Source organism: Orbicella faveolata, unplaced genomic scaffold, assembly GCF_042242905.1.
Source record: "Orbicella faveolata isolate gen_17 unplaced genomic scaffold, um_ofav_v1 contig_46, whole genome shotgun sequence".
Lineage (NCBI taxonomy): Eukaryota > Metazoa > Cnidaria > Anthozoa > Scleractinia > Merulinidae > Orbicella > Orbicella faveolata.
In genome coordinates, this window is record NW_028301576.1 from 16,616,560 (window position 1) to 16,635,201 (window position 18,642).

At 38.5% G+C, this 18,642-nt stretch overlaps 1 protein-coding gene across 2 annotated transcripts in view; it reads right to left on the reverse strand.

Moving 5' to 3' along the window:
• The window catches only part of LOC149098655 (uncharacterized), a 179,104-nt gene that overhangs the window by 5,858 nt on the left and 154,604 nt on the right, over window positions 1-18,642 (reverse strand). Inside the window, exons 1-4 of one of the 2 annotated variants that reach the window (XM_089278313.1) lie at window positions 10,544-10,620; window positions 8,365-8,634; window positions 7,272-7,343; window positions 1,728-4,081 (exon numbers count right to left, since the gene is read on the reverse strand). In XM_089278313.1, the coding sequence (XP_089134439.1) occupies window positions 1,728-4,081; window positions 7,272-7,343; window positions 8,365-8,476 (2,538 nt within the window). In that variant the 5' untranslated portion in view covers window positions 8,477-8,634; window positions 10,544-10,620. Of the gene's footprint in view, window positions 1-1,727; window positions 4,082-7,271; window positions 7,344-8,364; window positions 8,635-10,543; window positions 10,621-18,642 lie in introns of those variants that run through there. The other variant, XM_089278310.1, reaches the window with a different exon arrangement.

An 18,642-nucleotide genomic window follows, 5' to 3' on the forward strand; every position in this document is an offset into this window, starting at 1 on the left:
GATCAAAGAACACGACAGGGATATACGACTCGCCCGTACCCAGACCTCCGCCGTTTCTGAACACACCCACGAGACCGGCCACTATCCTATCTGGAATGAGGTCAAGTTTATTGATCGAGATCCTCACTGGTACACACGTAGGGTCAAGGAAGCTATTCACATAAGACTTCACCCTAACAACATCAACAGGGATAGTGGAATTGAAATTCCTGAAGCATGGATACCCACGATCAAGAAACACAACAACAGGAGAACGGTACAACAACGGACCACTGAGGGAACAGTTACTCGCCGGAACAATGGAACAATAGGAGGATCGAAATGCACCAATCACAGCCGTCCTTTGTGATATAAATGATACCGTGCAATCAGTCGACCTTATCGCCTGAAGAAGACTAGCAGTAAGCAGTCGAAACGTCGCGATCTACATCTCAAGTGACTACATCGTGAGACAAACGATAATACACTTTATTATTGCATCTACCACGATGAATAACAACAGCCTTTTCCTCGACATTACTAAATCTTGTCCATTACATCGTCGAAGCCAAGGCAAGTTGTTCACATTAAAAAACACTATCTAATTAAAACACTGATTCCAAGAGTTGTGTTTCCTGTCCGCCCGGGATTGGCCCTTGGCGGATGTCCGAGTTCTCTTTCAAAGTAAAATAAGCACCAGTAAAATTTTCGACGACTATCAAAACTTAAACGAGCGCTACAACCACATTTGATGAGTGGTTCCTGTTCAAGCCACAGAAGGAAACCATGCGATTGCATGTTACTTGATGTAACATATCAAACACGAGAGACAGTGTTTCATCGGGATATCCAAACACCGAGAAGAGAGTTGAAAATACGACGCGCAGCGGAGTATTTTTGACGAAATTCGAGGTGTTTGGATAGCCGATGAAACACCGTCTCGAGTGTTTGATATATCTTCTCAATCGAAACAAAAACTAAGGAGTAAACGGAGAAGTAAAATCATCAAAATCTATGCTAATTAAGACCGGGTATCCAAACCTCCTTCACGGTTGTGATTTTCTTTGTTTTAACTTCATGAATTATTATTGAGTTTGAGAATTTATTTTTCAAAACTTGAAACAAGGTTCTACGCTTCATTTAAATGGCTTCCTTTGTATCTGTTTTAGCTTTTCAAAGCGTTTTAACGCGTTTAGAATTTAATCACTCGTTGCAATTCCTCTGAATGCCCCACTAACGCCTATTTTTATTTGCACCTAAAGAAAGAAGCAGCTGCCACAAAATAAATGTATTTCTATTGTGGTGTCCGCCATGAAATGTCGTTTCGGGATGAATATAAAACCGATAAACGACTTTAACTCTAACTCCCTTAAATGCCATGGAGAATGAAAAATTGCCGAGAAATGCGCAATAGAGTCTCAGAAGACAAGCGATACCAGTGCTAAGCAGCGTACCAGCAAAACACACAGGTTTACAGCAGAGCCACAACAAAGTACGCATTGAAACTAAAATAGATATTGCATCCCTATATTACATCAAAAATTAACGCTTTCATCAGAAAAACTAATTTGGACTGATTTATAGCACTTTTCATCCAAAAAAACTTTGCCCTCGTCTTTTAACTTTTAAACTTGACGCTCGTTCGGCAAAACCAGAAAACAAAACATAATGCCAAATCAATATCTCGGCAATATCCAGTATTACGGTAAACAGTTGAGACGAATGCTAACAAAAATCACAAAACTTACATGGTAATATGACCGCAACTTCCTGATCTCGGTCTGACGCACAGCTTCACTCAAATCATTCACTTGTTTCTTTGTCATCTTAACATAATAAAGGACCAGCACCTCCAGGTGAGGAACACAGCTGAGATGTCGCGTGACATCACTTACTCCTTCACAGAGAGGGTTCCTTGACAAGTTGAGAAAACACAAGTTAGGAGCCTGGTACAGAGATCTGGTGATGACAGTAGCACGCTTGGCTGTCAAATTGATCTCCGTAAGTACTAAAGAATCGAGTCTGTTTGTAAAGTTAATACGTGAGACCAGGGTGTCCACCAACACAGGATCAGTAGCACGCAGTCGGTTACCATCAATGTCAACATGTCGTGGAGATGTCACAAAAGATAGAACGTCAATAAGCGTCTCCATCTCTTGCCTTTCTTTAACAGAGACACCAATGTTCCAGAGACAGGAAAGACAATGTTGAGTAGCCTGAGTATCAGCAGTGCTGATCTCAGTCAAACACAAAGCGCTACTGTCGTCTTGTTCATTTGATTGGTCATCTACTGGCTTCTTCCTCTGAGATGATTCTGGCGATGACATGAGCTCCCTAAACATTTCAGTGGGAAATGAAGAGTCTGGCCAAATTTGAGCAATATACAGGTATGTCTTCCCTTCTTCTTTCTTCAGAAAAATATCACATACGTTTGGTAATGAATACTTCTTTAGGAAATCCGAAGCTTTCTTTTCGCCCGAACAGCTGACAATAACTGCACTGAGGTCTTCTAGTACGCTGATTAGGTCTCCATAGCTTTGCTCTGTATGTAGGCCGCCAGAGAAGAAGATTAACTCTGGCGCCGCAGCAGACCTCAACATGTGCTCATTGGCAACGCTATGCAACCGGTCAAAACTAATAAATAAAACACCACCAACGTAAGCCAAAAATGTAGGATAGAGATCACGCCTCCTGTCGGATGCGCATGAGAAAAAGCTACGTAAGATAAGGGTTAGAAACTGTACTTGATTGTCAGACAAGTCTTGAATACAAGGTGTCTCAGTGAAGTTGTACTCTGTCAGGCCTTCCTTCTTTCCTACGATCCCCAGATGACTTAGAATGGCGCATGCCGCATCTGCTGACAGCTCACAGGCAAATCTAAGAACTTCAATCATCTTGACAATCTTTTCAAATGAGTCAACTTCGGACAGACAGGTTGTACTTTCTTTTAACAACTCCTCCTTGAGATAGGAAGCAGCAAGGTACTCCTGTACTGATTTATGAATGAAATGAACATGTTGCTCGCGTTTCAAAAATGTTGCAGCATTGAGGACATGAAACAACCCGACTTTGATTAATTTCTCACTCAAAATGCTGTCAGGCAGTTTGCTAAAAGGAAAAGAAAGAACATTTTGCAAAAGAGCGTCAAAGGCAAGCTTGCCTAGTCCACAAAGCTCTACATTGTAGGCATCTATACCTTCCTCTTGCGTTGCTTTTGCATCTTTTGCGATAGTGTGGAGGATCAAAGTTTCAATGAAATTTTGGCAAATGTGAGCCCGTGATTTTGGCATTTCCTTAGAGTGGTTTTCCTTCCAGACTGTACAGAGCATCAACAAAAGAAGTGGGATTTCAGCCAAGTCTTGCAAACCTCTATTGACTAAGTAGGTTACAAACTTTTTAGCTCTTTTCTCACCACCCAGGATCTTGCTCGCAAACGCTCTGACTTGATTGTCACTTTTGAAACCGTTTATTTCAAATTGAACGCGGCTGTGGTATGTTAACTCGTCGGCTTTCTCTTTTCGAGTTGTAATAATCACGTGGATATCACCCAGTTGCGTGCCCTCCCAAATGTCACGGACAGGTGATTGTTCTCCAGAACAGAAGTACTCATCATAGCCATCCAAAATAAGTAACACCTTTTCTTGATTACGAAGTATGTATTCATAGACATCATCAACCACTTCATCGCCAGCCAGCAGTTTGGAAGCTCTTAGAAAATCACGGATACCTTTCAACTCACACACATCTCGCAACTTAATCAGCAGCACAACATCAAATTTCTTAAGGATTTCTTTTCTTTGCCGCGACCAGTCGAAAGCAGTCTTTTTGGAAAATGTGGTTTTTCCAATACCTGGCCGTCCATACACCAGAAGTCGCTTTGGATTAGGATGATGCTTGTCGCCCTTGAATATGTCGGTGTAGTCTTCAAGTTCTTCTTGTGTCACCCCACTGGGTTTCCTGTCATCCCTGACCCAGGATAGCGTTGTGTAGAGATAATCAATATGAATGGCAGAGCTTTCGTCCCACGGGATGATTTTCACCTTGCTCATGGTGTCATATATGGACTGCAGCTTTTGTTGGCACTTTTCAAGGTTGAAGGGTTCTGTGAAAACGAGAAACAAATACGGCAGTTAAATCACAGGGAGTATAAATATTCGCTCGAATCTCTATATTTCGCAGCTTCCACGAAACCAAGCAAACACAAGCCGAAGTCGAAAGATTCTTTTACAACTTAAAACATTTGCTTTTGAATAGTTTCTGGACAGTCGGAGAATTTTAGCGTCGTTTCCAAAGTTTTTTTTCCATATTTTTTCTCAAATAACTTTTCGCAACATGATCGTTCTGTTACCCTAATCCCAAACGCGTCATCCAGCGCGCTCTCGCTCTCTCCTCCCTCTCCAACACGCTTTTTGACACGACAAATCTTTACAAACCCCTCCCCCGGTTCGCAGTTTTTCTTGCGCGTCCTAAGTCGCCTAATCTCCACACAGAAAGTTTTAACGAGATTTCGCGATAACAATTGAGAGCAGGGGAAGGATTTTGAAAAGATTTGTCATGTCAAAAAACATGTGCGGGAGATGGAGGGGAGCTCAAGCGCGCGCTTGAGTAGCTACGGGTAGTTTGTATGGTTAGCAGACAGATTTAGTAAAGGTTATGCTGCTTCAAGCGAGGAACCAAAGCACACGGATAAGGGGTTGCTAAGGACACTATATCGTGCTTGTGTAGTACTGTAATGGTCCCTAACCGCAGCTTAGAAGGAAAAATGGCAACAACTCCGAGTAAAAACGGGATGACTGAAGTTTTTGTTCCTGTGGATCGGAGGCGTGATAACTTCCTATGGCATCTCAACCATGGGATTGCTACGGGTTGCTAAGGTATATGATATTAAAGGTTTTATAAATAACCCGAATTTTTCAAAACATGTCACAAGAGGGCTAACATTCAAGAACAGAACTGAGGACGAATTTATAAAGAGGCATAATACAAGGATAAAAGAGCTGTCAGAGTTGTTGTTGTAGTGTGCAGGTAGTTTGCATGGTTAGCAGGCAGATGAAGGAAAGGTTATGCTTCTTCAAGGGAAGACACCAAAGCGCACGGATGAAAGGTTGACCCACAATAACAGACAGTCCCTGCTGAGGACACTACTTCGTGGTTGTGTACATCAAAGTGGCTGGTGCCAGTCCCTAGCGCGCGTTTGATTGCAAAATCAAGAAAGCTCCAAGTAAAAGGGATGAAGTTTTTGTTCCTGTTGATCGGAGGTTTGTTACCTTTGGCATCTCACGCATGGAATTGTTAAGGGTTGGTAAAATATATGACATCACAGGCTTTTAAATAGCCCGAATTTTAATTGCCATCAATGGAATCCGCTTACATATATATATATTTTTTTCTCTTTCCAGTGAGAAATGGAAAAGAAATTGCAGAGTTCAGAACAAAGGCTAAACTAAACTTTTGCCATGCCGTGCAAAAAGAGAAAAAAAATGACACTAAAGGTGAAGAAATCGAATTTACTAATTGCCAAACGTTATTCAGGGTATCGATAAACAGAATGCCACTATTCATCTTCCTTTGGTTTTTGGCCTTTGTCGGTCTCTTTTGTGTGTGTGTGTTTTTTTTGTTTTTGCCTATAAGCTCCTTTTGTTCCCGTAGGGAAAATTTTCAACGAATAGACAGAGTAGTTTTTTACTAATGGTTTAAAACGGGTCATTTTTGTGCTTAGATTACGACAGGAAAAAAAAAAATCGTAGATGTATTGTGGGTATCTCTGGTAAAATGTATCCCATCATGCCTGTTTAGATTTGCCTTGTGAGACATTTTCCCAGTTCATTAGATAATCATCAAAAACGTCTTCTGACGTGTATGGTAGCCTACGGGTGCCCGGGCAATTTTTGCATAATTTCTTTATTTTTGGTTGTTTTTCTCAATTGAGTGTCTTATTCTGAAAGTAGATATTTTCCTCTCTTTCATTTTTTATATATTTTACCGTAAATCTTCGAATTAGCGCCCGAGGCGCTTATTTCAAATTTAGAAGACGACTGAGGCCGCTTGTTCAAGGAGCAGGGGGCTTATTTAATTTTTCCCAAATCGTGGCCTGACATGATCAACTTTTTGATACATCATCTGCGCGCAAACAACAACATAAGCTGTTTATTGACATAAAAAGCTTAAGTTGAAATCGCGGCACCGTCAGGACTTAACGTGTTCAACGTGTTCACTTAACGTGTTTACAAACTGAAACAATGTATCAATATTACATGACGAAAACTATACATCCTTTGTTGTCTCATTATTCGTCTACAAAATGGGGGAAGGGGAGGGGGCGCTTATTTGAAATTTCAGCTGATAGGATGGGTGCTTATTCGAAGGGGGCGCTTATTCAAGGGGGGAGGGGCTAATTCGAGGATTTAGGGTATTTCAATTTAACCTAAAATTAAAGTACATGGTATAACAAAAACAAACAAAAGGCAGACAAACAGACAAACAAACAAGAATATACCATTAATTTTGGCCTTAGAGTGCCATAACGCACAATGCATTTCACGAGCACACCAGGAATTACATGTAAGTGTGCCATTTTGTACACAAGGGCCATGACACTCCTAGGCCACAAGCTTTGTTTTTGCTATACCGGCGGCAAAAATACCCCTGTGCTTTTTTTAGGCTAAACTGAAAAAAATATATATATAAAAATGCACTATTATAATATAACTCTTTTGACATTAAAGAGGAATAAACAACTGAAAAACAACAACAAATAATTAAGAAATTACCCAGAATACAATCATGATGCCAAAGCTGATGGCGTCTCAAGTGACACAAAATCCATTCTCCCTCAAAGCCAGTTTGATTGGTTAATGGGTTAATGACCCTCAGCAACTTTTAAACCAACTGTTTGATTGGTTAATTTTTTTCTGTTGACTTTTGAGATACCAAATGTAACAAAAGGAATATTTCAAAGCCTGCTTTCAAGGGTGCAAGGGACAGTTTCATGTTTAAAGAGCATATAAGTTTTTAGCTGATACTAAGGAGTGAAAACATGGAGAATTTCAGCCTGGTAAGATAGGGGAAAGAGAAGATGAGATTTAAGCCTAGCTTCTTAAACAAATCCTCTTGAAATGGAGTTAACGATAACAATATTTACATGTACATGGAGAAAGTGTTAGTCAGGACTGAAAATTCCAATTGACTTTCATCGCAAAGCTGAAGTTAAATTCCATCATGAAGAACAGCATCACAGCATGACAGTGGGCTTCAGCACGCCATACAACTACAATTATTGCTAACAACAGTACCTGCAAACCTGGGTCGTTTAGCATCTGGATGGTTACTTGAACGTGGGAACTCTCTCTTCCCAGCTGGTATGTCTGCAAGGAAAACACATTGTCAAATTTGACTGTGCTGGTAAAAATGACACACAATAGTGAACTACGCTTTATAGAAATAACAGGACATCACTGTAGGGGTTCGTTAAGTATGGATAGCTACAGAAAAACAGTAGATATTGTATCAGGAAAATAATTCTTAATAGTGAAGTTCTCTTTTTTGGAAAGTTTATTTAATTAATTTAATTAATTTAATTAAAACAAACACAATGGAATATGATTTTTTAAAATCAAATATTCAACTTACAAGAGAGCTCTACCCCCAAACAGTTTTTAGTTTCTCTGTTCTTGTTTTTTGTAGCAATATTGTCAGAATTTTGTCTCCAAATTGTTTGTTTAGCTCAATAGAAGCTCGACCTAATTTATACTATTTTGGGGCTTTAAAATGCAGGACACAGTCATTTGCAAAGTCTATTTTAGTTTTTTTTTTTTTTCACTTATGTTTAATTTTTACTACTTGCCACTCGGTCTACATGTAAAAAAAGGCTAAAAGATTAACCTATAAGCTGTAGGTGAGCAGTTTCTTCACGTTTTCGCACTGGATAAGTACCTAAAACTGACATTAAATTTTGTCTCTAAGCCTCTAGGGTGCATAGCAATCCTGTGTGAGCTTGTTTAGATTTTCACAATTTCACAGGGGATGCTGTCAGAACTCCTAGAGGAAATAACGTTACCTTTAGGGCCCCTCCTTAGCTAAATCTGTACCTATGGGGATGATTTCATAGCAGTAACCAAAACACCTTGATTTGCATCATTTAGTGTTTTCTCACAATGACACTTCTTTTAACCTTGATATGTTTGCCACAATACGTTTTTACTTAAATATATGATTTAAAGAATGAAATATGTTCCTTAATCCAGGGCTGTCACTTAGTTTTCAAGTAGGCGGGGAAATGAAAAAAGTAGCTGGGGTTGGGGTCTGCCTACTTCACAAAATACTGACTTCCCTGGTTCAAGATGTTGTACTGTACATGTAAGAAAGTGAATCATGTAGTTTCCTTACAACAAAATTTTTTGGCCAAGTTATTCAGCCCAACTCTACTATGACACAAGGCCTCGAAGAGTTCACGATAAGGTGTAGCCGAAGTTGTTGTATTTCTCCAGCGAAGTAACATCTGAAATGGTTTATCTTCTGCATTAGCAGCTATTCCTTCCAATACATCATGAGAAATGTCAAGGCGAATTCCGAGTCTTTTCTACACTGCACTAATCTGTAATGCCAAATCATCTAGTTCACGGTCACCAGGTTTGCCTTTTTTAAAAGGATCTGTATCTGAAATAGGAGAAGCTTGCAGTTAACCAATGATGGAATTTTAATACATAACTACAATGTAGTGGTAATCAAAGATCGTGAGTGCGTTCGACACTGTCACTGTCATTACACCTTAAATGATTTAACTAGCTGACTTTCAACCTCTGTCTATTGCTAAAATCAAGATTTTTCACGAAAAATTAACACAGACAGATATATCATAGTATCAAGGTCCATGCCAGTGAAGAGGTCTCCTGTATGGACTACGATGGCCGATTGTTCAAAACGTTGCGTGACAGTGCCAGTTTCCGTAGACTTGCAACAATAGTAGGCCTTCAAAATTTCGTGTTTTGACGTAAACTTAGCATGAATTCAAAACAATGACCTGAGACTAAAGGGGACCACAACGACGTACATGTAATCACTTACATTCATGTAAAATAAATAAACTGTTATTCACTAGGCTGTTTAACTAGCTGAACATTCTTTCTAGGTGTTTGTTTACATACCAGCATTCTCTAGTTAAATGCGCGGCTTCTGTTTCCATTAATTTAACCCGCTATAACAAGCTAGACAACTCGGTAAGGTGGTTCTATAACCACGAATCATGGCCATCTGCCGAGCTACACAACTCAGTAAGTTAAAGTAATATATTTTGCGCACAGAAATCAAAGCCAACAAAGTGAAACGACACATTTCATCCATCGATTTACTCCGCATGAAGCATTGTTGGTTTTTGGTCGAAGCATAGTTACAAATGCAAGTACGGTCGAAGACAAGACGGTAGACAACAGGCAGCCGAACTGCACCTTCGTGTTTGTCTCAAAAGTCATACTTATTTCGTAAAGACATCAATAAATCTTAGCTTCAAGGTCATTTAACGCCATAACTTTAACTTCAAACTTCAAATACGCAACTAGCCGGTAACAGCAGATAAACACATGGAGACGCAACGAGCACATGAAGACGCGACGAGCATGGACATGACGTCATTCGCCCCCGAAGAATTTTTTTTTGGGGGGGAGGGGCAAATTGGTGTCCCCCGATAGATAGATAGATAGATACACAGGTCTCGAATTTTTATGCATTACGCGATTAGAACTGGGTTCTGTCGAACGCAGTAATCCAAGTGATAAAAACATCAACTATCCTTCATTGAGACATGAAACGATAATGCTGCTCAATACCATGTGTCACACGAGCTTCAGCTCATAAGATATTATTTTTGTAAACAAAATTAAATTTCCTGCTCGTTTAATCCTTTTGCCAAACAAATTTTTCTTTTCCAGAATTGGTGTACAACGTGAAAGAAAGTAACTGGCAGATTTCCATATTTTTGAATAACGTAAGGTCCTTTTCCCAGATTAGGACCATGTGGAAAAAGAAGACCTGAGTAATTGGGCTATTCATTTTTCCAAGATAATTAGCCTTTAAACTATGGTGAAAGGTAATTAATATAAAAACAACTTCTGGTATGATTTTAATAAACCAAATCGTCGCACAAGCGCTTATTTAGCGTCCCTAACAGCTCTCCTCTGGTATAGCCAAAATACAGTCTAAATAGCTTAAATCCTCGCAACCAGAAACTAATCACGCATTCAATAGGCTTGCCACTTAACCATTTCATAGCATAAAATGTAGGGGCAACCACACGTTTTTAAAAGTTAAATGTGTAATTATGTTGTTTTTATCTTTTCTTCGAAAACTGTTTTGGCGCCCATTACATGTACATTACTTCATGTTACCTCTCCAGTAAGTCAAACGATAAAATGCATCTCTTGCACTTGTTTTGCATGTACATCCTCACTAGCAATATGGATGATGTCATTAAATTTCCAGCTTTTAAATGATTTTACTGAGCCTGTGACAAAGTCCCAGCATGCTTCACAGTTAACATGCTCAATCCAGAAATATTTTCACAAAATAATACCTGCAGTTCTGCTTCCTTCAGCATCTGGATGCTCACTTTGTGACCTGTCTTTGCCTGTTGATGTGCCTAAGAAATATAAGAGAAAACCTGGTCAAATTAACCATCTTAAAAAACTGCTTCAGTAAACTTAACACCTGACACACCTGATCACCAAGGGAAATCATGGAAGTGTGTTCATTAAATAATTGGTGCCCATAAAGAAATAATTGTTATTTACGACAACAAATTTCCTCTTAGATTTAAAAAGAAAAAAAACTTAACAAATACACTACTACATTTTTTACACCAGATATGTGACAAAGAAGTTGAAACTGCGGGAATGTAGGGTGTCCACAAAAACTCCGATTCTCACAGTGCTACAAATATGTAAACCCTTGTGTGTCACATGGTTTTGTCTAAGAACTTTACAGTTTTCCCACACTTCCATTTTTCTACAGTGCAATCATCTATAGCAGTGCTTATCAGTGGAAGCTAATCTTCATTTAAACCAGTTGGCCAGGTAATATATCAGTCTTAACATTGGGAAAAGAAAAGCACGCAAAGCTTTGAGGATCATTGGGTTTACAAGCCAGTTGCTACTGATGATGGCCACCACTCTTAATTTTTGTTTTCCCTTTGAATTGCTGAGCACATGTATCACTTCACAATGCCTCTCTCACAAATCAATTTTCTTGATAACAAGCATTAAGTTTGGTAATTTTTTTGAACTCAAGACCCCTTATGATTCTTTTTGGTTGTGAACTCATTATTCCAGACTGTCATTTGGACATTTTTATTACATAAACATTGAGTGTTTCACAGGAAAATACACCAGTCATGATAAAATTTATATGAAACAACATCAGGGACCTGAGTAGCGTATTTTCCACATCACCACTAGCGAAGATATTGATGATGTCGTTTTCTGAGCTTTATAACGATAGTTTGTACAAAAAATCAGTTTGTCTATGGTAGGTAAGTAAAGTCTGCATACGGGCCAAGTGGCCCACCAGGCCGGAGCTTATCCTGGTTTCTGTAGCATGAAGCGACTAGGAGTACATGTACTTCTACTCCCCCTGGATGGGATGCTAGTCTGTCGCAGGGTTACCCCCAGCATTAAGTTTGCCGGTACCCATTTATACACCTGGGTAGAGAAAGGCACTGTGAGAGTAAAGTGTCTTGCCCAAGTACACAATGCCATTTCCCCAGCCAGGGCTTGAACCCAGACAGCTCGATCTGGAGATGAGCGCACTAACCATGAGGCCACCCTAGTTTGTCTATAATTATAATAAAAAGAAAATTTATATTGCACAGTGGCTTGAAGACAGGAATTTTAATTTCTCCCATTAAAAACAATATTTTACTCACTTGCTGGGCTTATTTATAAAATAATGTTTTGCGCTGTGAAATATCATCTGTTAGAATACATCAAAGAAATTATTTTTGCTTGCACGCGATTGGTTTAAAAGTGTCATGTGACTTACTATTCCCCAGCTATAACTGCACAAGTTGCGAAAAACATTTGAAGGATAATAAACACAATAGCCTCCTTTTGTTGCGAAAATATGCTCGGATATTTGTCTCTGGACATTATCTGTCACTCAAAGCTCACAGTTTTCCTCAAGCTATGCTCTCAGAAAACTGTTCTCTTCTCTTAATTTCGCGCATATTTTCACTAAGTGATAAAGTCCCAACAAGCTTCACAGTTAACATGCTCAATCCAGAACTATTGCCCCTAAAATAGTACGTGCAATCCTGCTTCGTTTGGCATCTGGTTGGCCACTCTGTGAACTGTCTTCACCTATTGATGTGTCTACAAACATGTAAGAGAAAACCTGGTCAAATTGACCATCTTAAAACTTAACACCTGATCACCAAGGGCAATCATGGAAGTGTGCCCATTAAATAATCGGTGCCCATAAAGAAATAACTGTGCTTTACAACAAACTTGCTCAAAAACACTTTACAAATACACTACTTAGTAAATGGTTTGAACCCAGGAGTATCAGTAGTTCGTATAGTGTGATCGTCTGGGTGAGGGTAGTTCTGAAAAGAACTGTTGTTGGTGACTTACGTTTCGACAACCTGAGCGGAAGTCATCTTCAGAGTCAAGTGAATAGTGTTTGTCAGTCGATGATGTTATAAGTCTGGTCCGTTAAACGTGATTGGTCAGTATAGCCATGATGGTATTGGCTGAAAGACTCTTGTAACTCGTTTAACGGACCAGACTTATAACATCATCGACTGACAAATACTATTCAATTGACTCTGAAGATGACCTCCGCTCAGGTTGTCGAAACGTCAGTCACCAACAATAGTTCTTTTCAGAACTACCCTCACCCCGACGATCACACTATACAAACTACAAATACACTACTATATTTTTTACACCAGTTGAAACTGCGGGGATAATGTAGGATGTCCACAGAAACTTTGATTCTCTCAGTGGTAAAAGATGTAAACCCTAATAGGTCATTACAGTTTTAAGTATACATGTAAGGACTTTGCAGTGTTTCCACACTTCCATTTTACTACAGTGTGATGGTATAGCAGTGCCTATAAGTGTAAGTTAAAACTTCGTTTAAACCAAGTGGCCAGAAATATCAATCTTAATATTGGAAACAGTAAAGTACACAAAGCTTTGAGGATCAATGATATGACAAGCCGGCTTGAATTGCTACTGATGGTCACCACTCTCAATTTTTGTTTTCCCTTTGAATTGCTGAGCACGTTACACTTAAAAATGCCTCTCTCTCATAAATCAGCTTTCTTGATAACAAGCATTCTAGCAAGTTTTTCAAACGCTACGCCCATTGATTTATGACTCTATTTGCTAGTGAAATCATCATTAATTTTAATAGAGAACGTAATTTAGATGTTTCTATTATATAGACATTATTATTTGTGTTTTAATAGCAAATACACCACTTGTAAAATTCATACGAAATGCAGCTGCGACCCGTGTGGCTTATTTTCCATATCCTCACTAGCGATATGGATGATGTCATTTAATTTCCAGCTTTTCATGATTTTGCGGAGCACGTGACAAAGTCCCAGCATGCTTCACAGTTAACACGTTCATGCAATCCAGAACTATTGTCCCTAAAATAGTACCTGCAGTTCTGCTTCCTTCAGCATCTGGATGGTCACTTTGTGAACTGTCTTCGCCTGTTGATGTGCCTAAGAAATGTAAGAGAAAACCTGGTCAAATTGACCATCTTAAAAAACTGCTTCAGTAAACTTAACATCTGTCACACCTGATCACCAAGGGCAATCATGGATTGTGTTCATTAAATAATTGGTACCCATAAAGAAATAATTGTTATTTACGACAACAAATTTGCTCTTAGATTAACAAAACTTAACAAATACACTACTACATTTTTTTACACCAGATATGTGATAAAGAAGTTGAAACTGCGGGAATGTAGGACGTCCACAAAAACTCCGATTCTCACAGTGCTACAAATATGTAAACCCTTGTGTGTCACATGGTTTTATCTAAGAACTTTACAGTTTTCCCACACTTCCATTTTTCTACAGTGCAATCATCTATAGCAGTGCTTATCAGTGGAAGTTAATCTTCGTTTAAAGCAGTTGGCCAGGAAATATATCAATCTTAACATTGGGAAAAGAAAAGCACGCAAAGCTTTGAGGATCATTGGGTTTACAAGCCAGTTGCTACTGATGATAGCCACCAATCTCAATTTTTGTTTTCCCTTCGAATTGCTGAGCACATGTATCACTTCACAATGCCTCTCTCACAAATCAATTTTCTTGATAATAAGCATTAAGTTTGGTAATTTTTTTGAACTCAAGACCCCTTATGATTCTTTTTTAGTTGTGAACTCATTATTCCAGACTGTCATTTGGACATTTTTATTACATAAACATTGAGTGTTTCACAGGAAAATACACCACTCATGATAAAATTTATATGAAACAACATCAGGGACCTGAGTAGCGTATTTTCCACATCACCACTAGCGAAGATATTGATGATATGATTTTCTGAGCTTTATCACGATAGTTTGTACAAAAAGTCAGTTTGTCTATGGTAGGTAGGTAAAGTCTGCATACGGGCCAAGTGGCCCACCAGGCCGGAGCTTATCCTGGTTTCTGTAGCATGAAGCGACTAGGAGTCATGTACTTCTACTCCCCCTGGATGGGATGCTAGTCTGTCGCAGGGTTATCCCCAGCATTAAGTTTGCCGGTACCCATTTATACACCTGGGTAGAGAAAGGCACTGTGAGAGTAAAGTGTCTTGCCCAAGTACACAATGCCATTTCCCCAGCCAGGGTTTGAACCCAGACAGCTTGATCTGGAGATGAGCGCACTAAGCATGAGGCCACCCTAGTTTGTCTATAATTATAATAAAAAGAAAATTTATAATGCACGGTGGCTTGAAGACATGAATTTTAATTTCTCCCATTAAAAACAATATTTTACTCACTTGCTGAGCTAATTTGTAAAATAATGTTTTGGACCCTGAAATATCATCTATTAGAATCCATCAAATACTCTTGCTTGCACGCGATTGGTTTAAAAGTGTCATGTGACTTAATATTCCCCAGCTATAACCGCATGAGTTGCGAAAAACATTTGAAGTATAATAAACACAATAGCCTCCATTTGGCGTGAAAATATGCTTGAATATTTGTCTCTAGACATTATCTGTTACTCAAAGCACAGAGTTTTCCTCGAGCTACGCTCTCAGAAAACTGTTCTCTTCTCCGAATTCGAGCATATTTTTGTGCCAAATGGAGGCTATTGTTTATGTATGTACCATCTTCTAACACTACCAATACTGAAAAGCTTTAATATCTTTCTTATTAATGCCCATTAAAGGGATGTGACATAAATTACCTTTTTTCTCTATTTTAGTGTACTATATCTTTACATTGCTTCCTAAATCAAACATTCTTGTCAATACAATGGTCTATCATGAATCCTGAGTGATTAGCAAGCACTACATCAAGGTATGTTTTCTTAATATTTTTACCCAAGGCTTTAGATGAGTTATCTTTAACAAATAACTACTGGTAGCCATCCAATTTTAGAAAAAAATAAATCGGAGTCATCCATTCTTTGGCAAGTCCTTTTTTTTTCTGCTGTCAAATAAGCTGTTCTTCACCTTCATGATTGTTACAGACATTTTCTGCTATTATTATTGTGTCTATTCTAGAATGGTAGCTTTCAACGAACCAATAAAGTTTGAGACAAACCCAGATTGGTCTCCTTCAAGGGTTTATTTCAAATTTTTGGCTGACAATCCCCACACATTACATGGAAAATCCCCATGGAACATAACATTTATATCAAATACTATTTGTTTGTAAAACTAAAAGAAAGTCGTCACTTTAAAGGTACAGCACGTCACTTTAAAGGTGCACCTCATCACTTTAAGGTGAACCTCATTACTTTAAAGTAACTTTAATAGAAGTAGATTTTAATCTCGTCTTAACTCACGTGAAGGAATTGCTTCAGGATTGTCACTTTCTTGGTCTCCAAGCAATTGTCTTAGAAAGTCTTTCCTTGTGAAGAACAAGTGAATAATTGACACTATGCAGAGAACAATGGATATTGCCATAATCGTAACAATGCCAATGTTCAGTCTGAATTTCTGCCTGTGATGTAAATCATTGCATGTCATATTCACTTTGTTGGTGGGAATTTGGGTGGTGTTACCTCGTGAACACATGTACTTCTCTGGAAGATGAAGGGTCTGGAAGCCATAGAAGAGCCCCATCATCACACCAAGAGCAACAAGTTGAATGCAAACATGAAAAAGAAACCACCACATAAATCGCTTTGACAAGCGTTCCTTTTCATCGCTGTCCTGCTCCTTTTTGATTCGTCGTAGTGCTAAGACACTGTAAAGAATAAAGAATACCCAACAGAAACCCAAAATACCACAGATTAAAAGAGCAAAATTAAGTGGTATTAACAATGGGCTACACAGTGGAAATGTAGTCTTTATAACATAGTTGTCGGGTGACGTCACTGGGCTTGGGATCACACTTGAAATTCAGCCTATCTGTGGAGTGCAAGCCCTGTAGCAAACCAATTATCGTGGGCCAGGAGACCAGAAACAGAACAAAATGAACAGCACCCCATACAGTTTGTGACTTAAAGGCAAGGTCAGATATTTTATCCATTGTACAGCGCACTCCAACCGGTCATGATCTAAGAGAAACAAAAATAAAAGTATTCCATTTTACAGTTAGCTGTATTAATACTTAGTGCCAAAAAGAAGTTTTTAATCTCAGATTGCCATTCAGCAAATTGTTGACACTTTCACTAGAAGTGCATTGCATTGTACTGTAATTTATTTAGAAGTACAATTTAAGAACTCATTACAATAATTTATTTCTAGAGCAGCCACATCAGCCTGATCGCTTTTATTATTCTCTTAAGTGAGTCTTCCATTCGAATTGGAATTCAAATTTGAATTTGAATTTGAAGATGTTGATTTTTCTTGATCGGACAGGAACACTGGAGTACCCAAAGAAGAACCGGAAAGTATTTACAAAATGCCCTTAGCTATCAACATCATACAAGTACTTTCAATTCTGTGGTATGTTGCTTTGTAGGCCCCGTCAACACTACCCAAGAGGAATCTAAAAACGTTTTCCGTCCACGCAAAAATGAAAAGCCGGTGTTTTAAAATTCCTCTTGTTCTAGCTAAGAGCATTTTTGAAAAGCTCTGACTGTTTTTGTGACGGATTAGTGTGGATGGTACACCTATCTGCATGATCTGTAGAAATAAAGCTGCGTTAATTTCTTTGGTATGTGTATGTGCTGCCTTAACTAATATACTAGCTATGTGCTAGTTAACTATGAGACCCATAGCCAGCAAGGGCTACAATAACCCATGAGACGAAGCCAATCGGGCTATTGACCCATGGCCCTTGAGGACAAAGGGTCTAATTGTTTTAGTATCACCCAACTAGTCGAACTGTCGCAAATGAAAATTGAAGAAATATTTATTAGGGAATAAAACAAAAGAAAGTGTCACGCTTGATTGAGGCAATTCCGCTATACAAGGACTATTACTAATTGTCCTCTAGTAGCGTAGCCAATTAAAATGCAGGATTTGCATTACTCCACTAGTTCGGTGATACTAATGAAAATTAGCCTTTCATTAATTTCATCAACACACCTACATGTAGGCAGAATTCTAGACAGGATCTGCTATAGTATTATGGAGTAAACATATTATATATTAATTATTTAATTTAACACCTTTTTTAAGAGCAGATTTCTCTAACGGTCACCTATACCTATGCAGAATAGAAAAATTCAATTTTTTGAAACTTTTCCAGGAAGGTTTTTACTAACTTATTTCTAAACTGTACCTTTGAGGTTGTTTTTTTTTTTTATTTTCTTGTGGAGACGGTCTTACGTATTTTGCCCTGAAAAGAGCAAAACTTGACCCAAAGATAACTTACAAATACCGTTTGTCAAGACGATTTTAAATTTGTCGTGGTATTTTATGTTTAGTTTCGTTCATTTTGTAGCAAATGTAACAATTTTACTTTTCACGCCAATGTTTGTAACTTGAAACTTTTGTTTTCCTCGCCAATGTATGCAACAAGATACCTTTGTTTCCACGAAAATATAAGAAAGATGTCTATTTTTTTAACTCACTGCTGGAGATAACTGGAATATAAAAATTAAATATCTGCTGAAAAGTCGAAAAGGAACGATTTTGTTTTGTTCAAAACGCAAATTTTCATTTCACCGATAAACAACAAGAACTAATGTAATTATCAAATAGTCACGTGAAGTCACAGAATAGTGCGTTCTTATTCTGTTGCCAGCTTTGGTGTTAACAATAAAACCACGTCAAACTAATAAACAATGCTATTGAGTAATACAACTGAAGCAACTGAGGAGCGTTTCAACAAGAAGTATTGAAGGAAGAGATCTTTACTTGATCGAAAATTATATCCCACATTGGTGAGCGAGTCACCTCATCGACTGATAAAATTAATTGGCGGTTTTAGTAAGTGCCACAGAGTCTGCCGCAATGATAGCAAGTTCCGTTTGTCACAAATTTACTAGTTTGACATGTAACTAACGCAGGAAAGTTTCAGCTGAATATGAGCTTTTGGCTC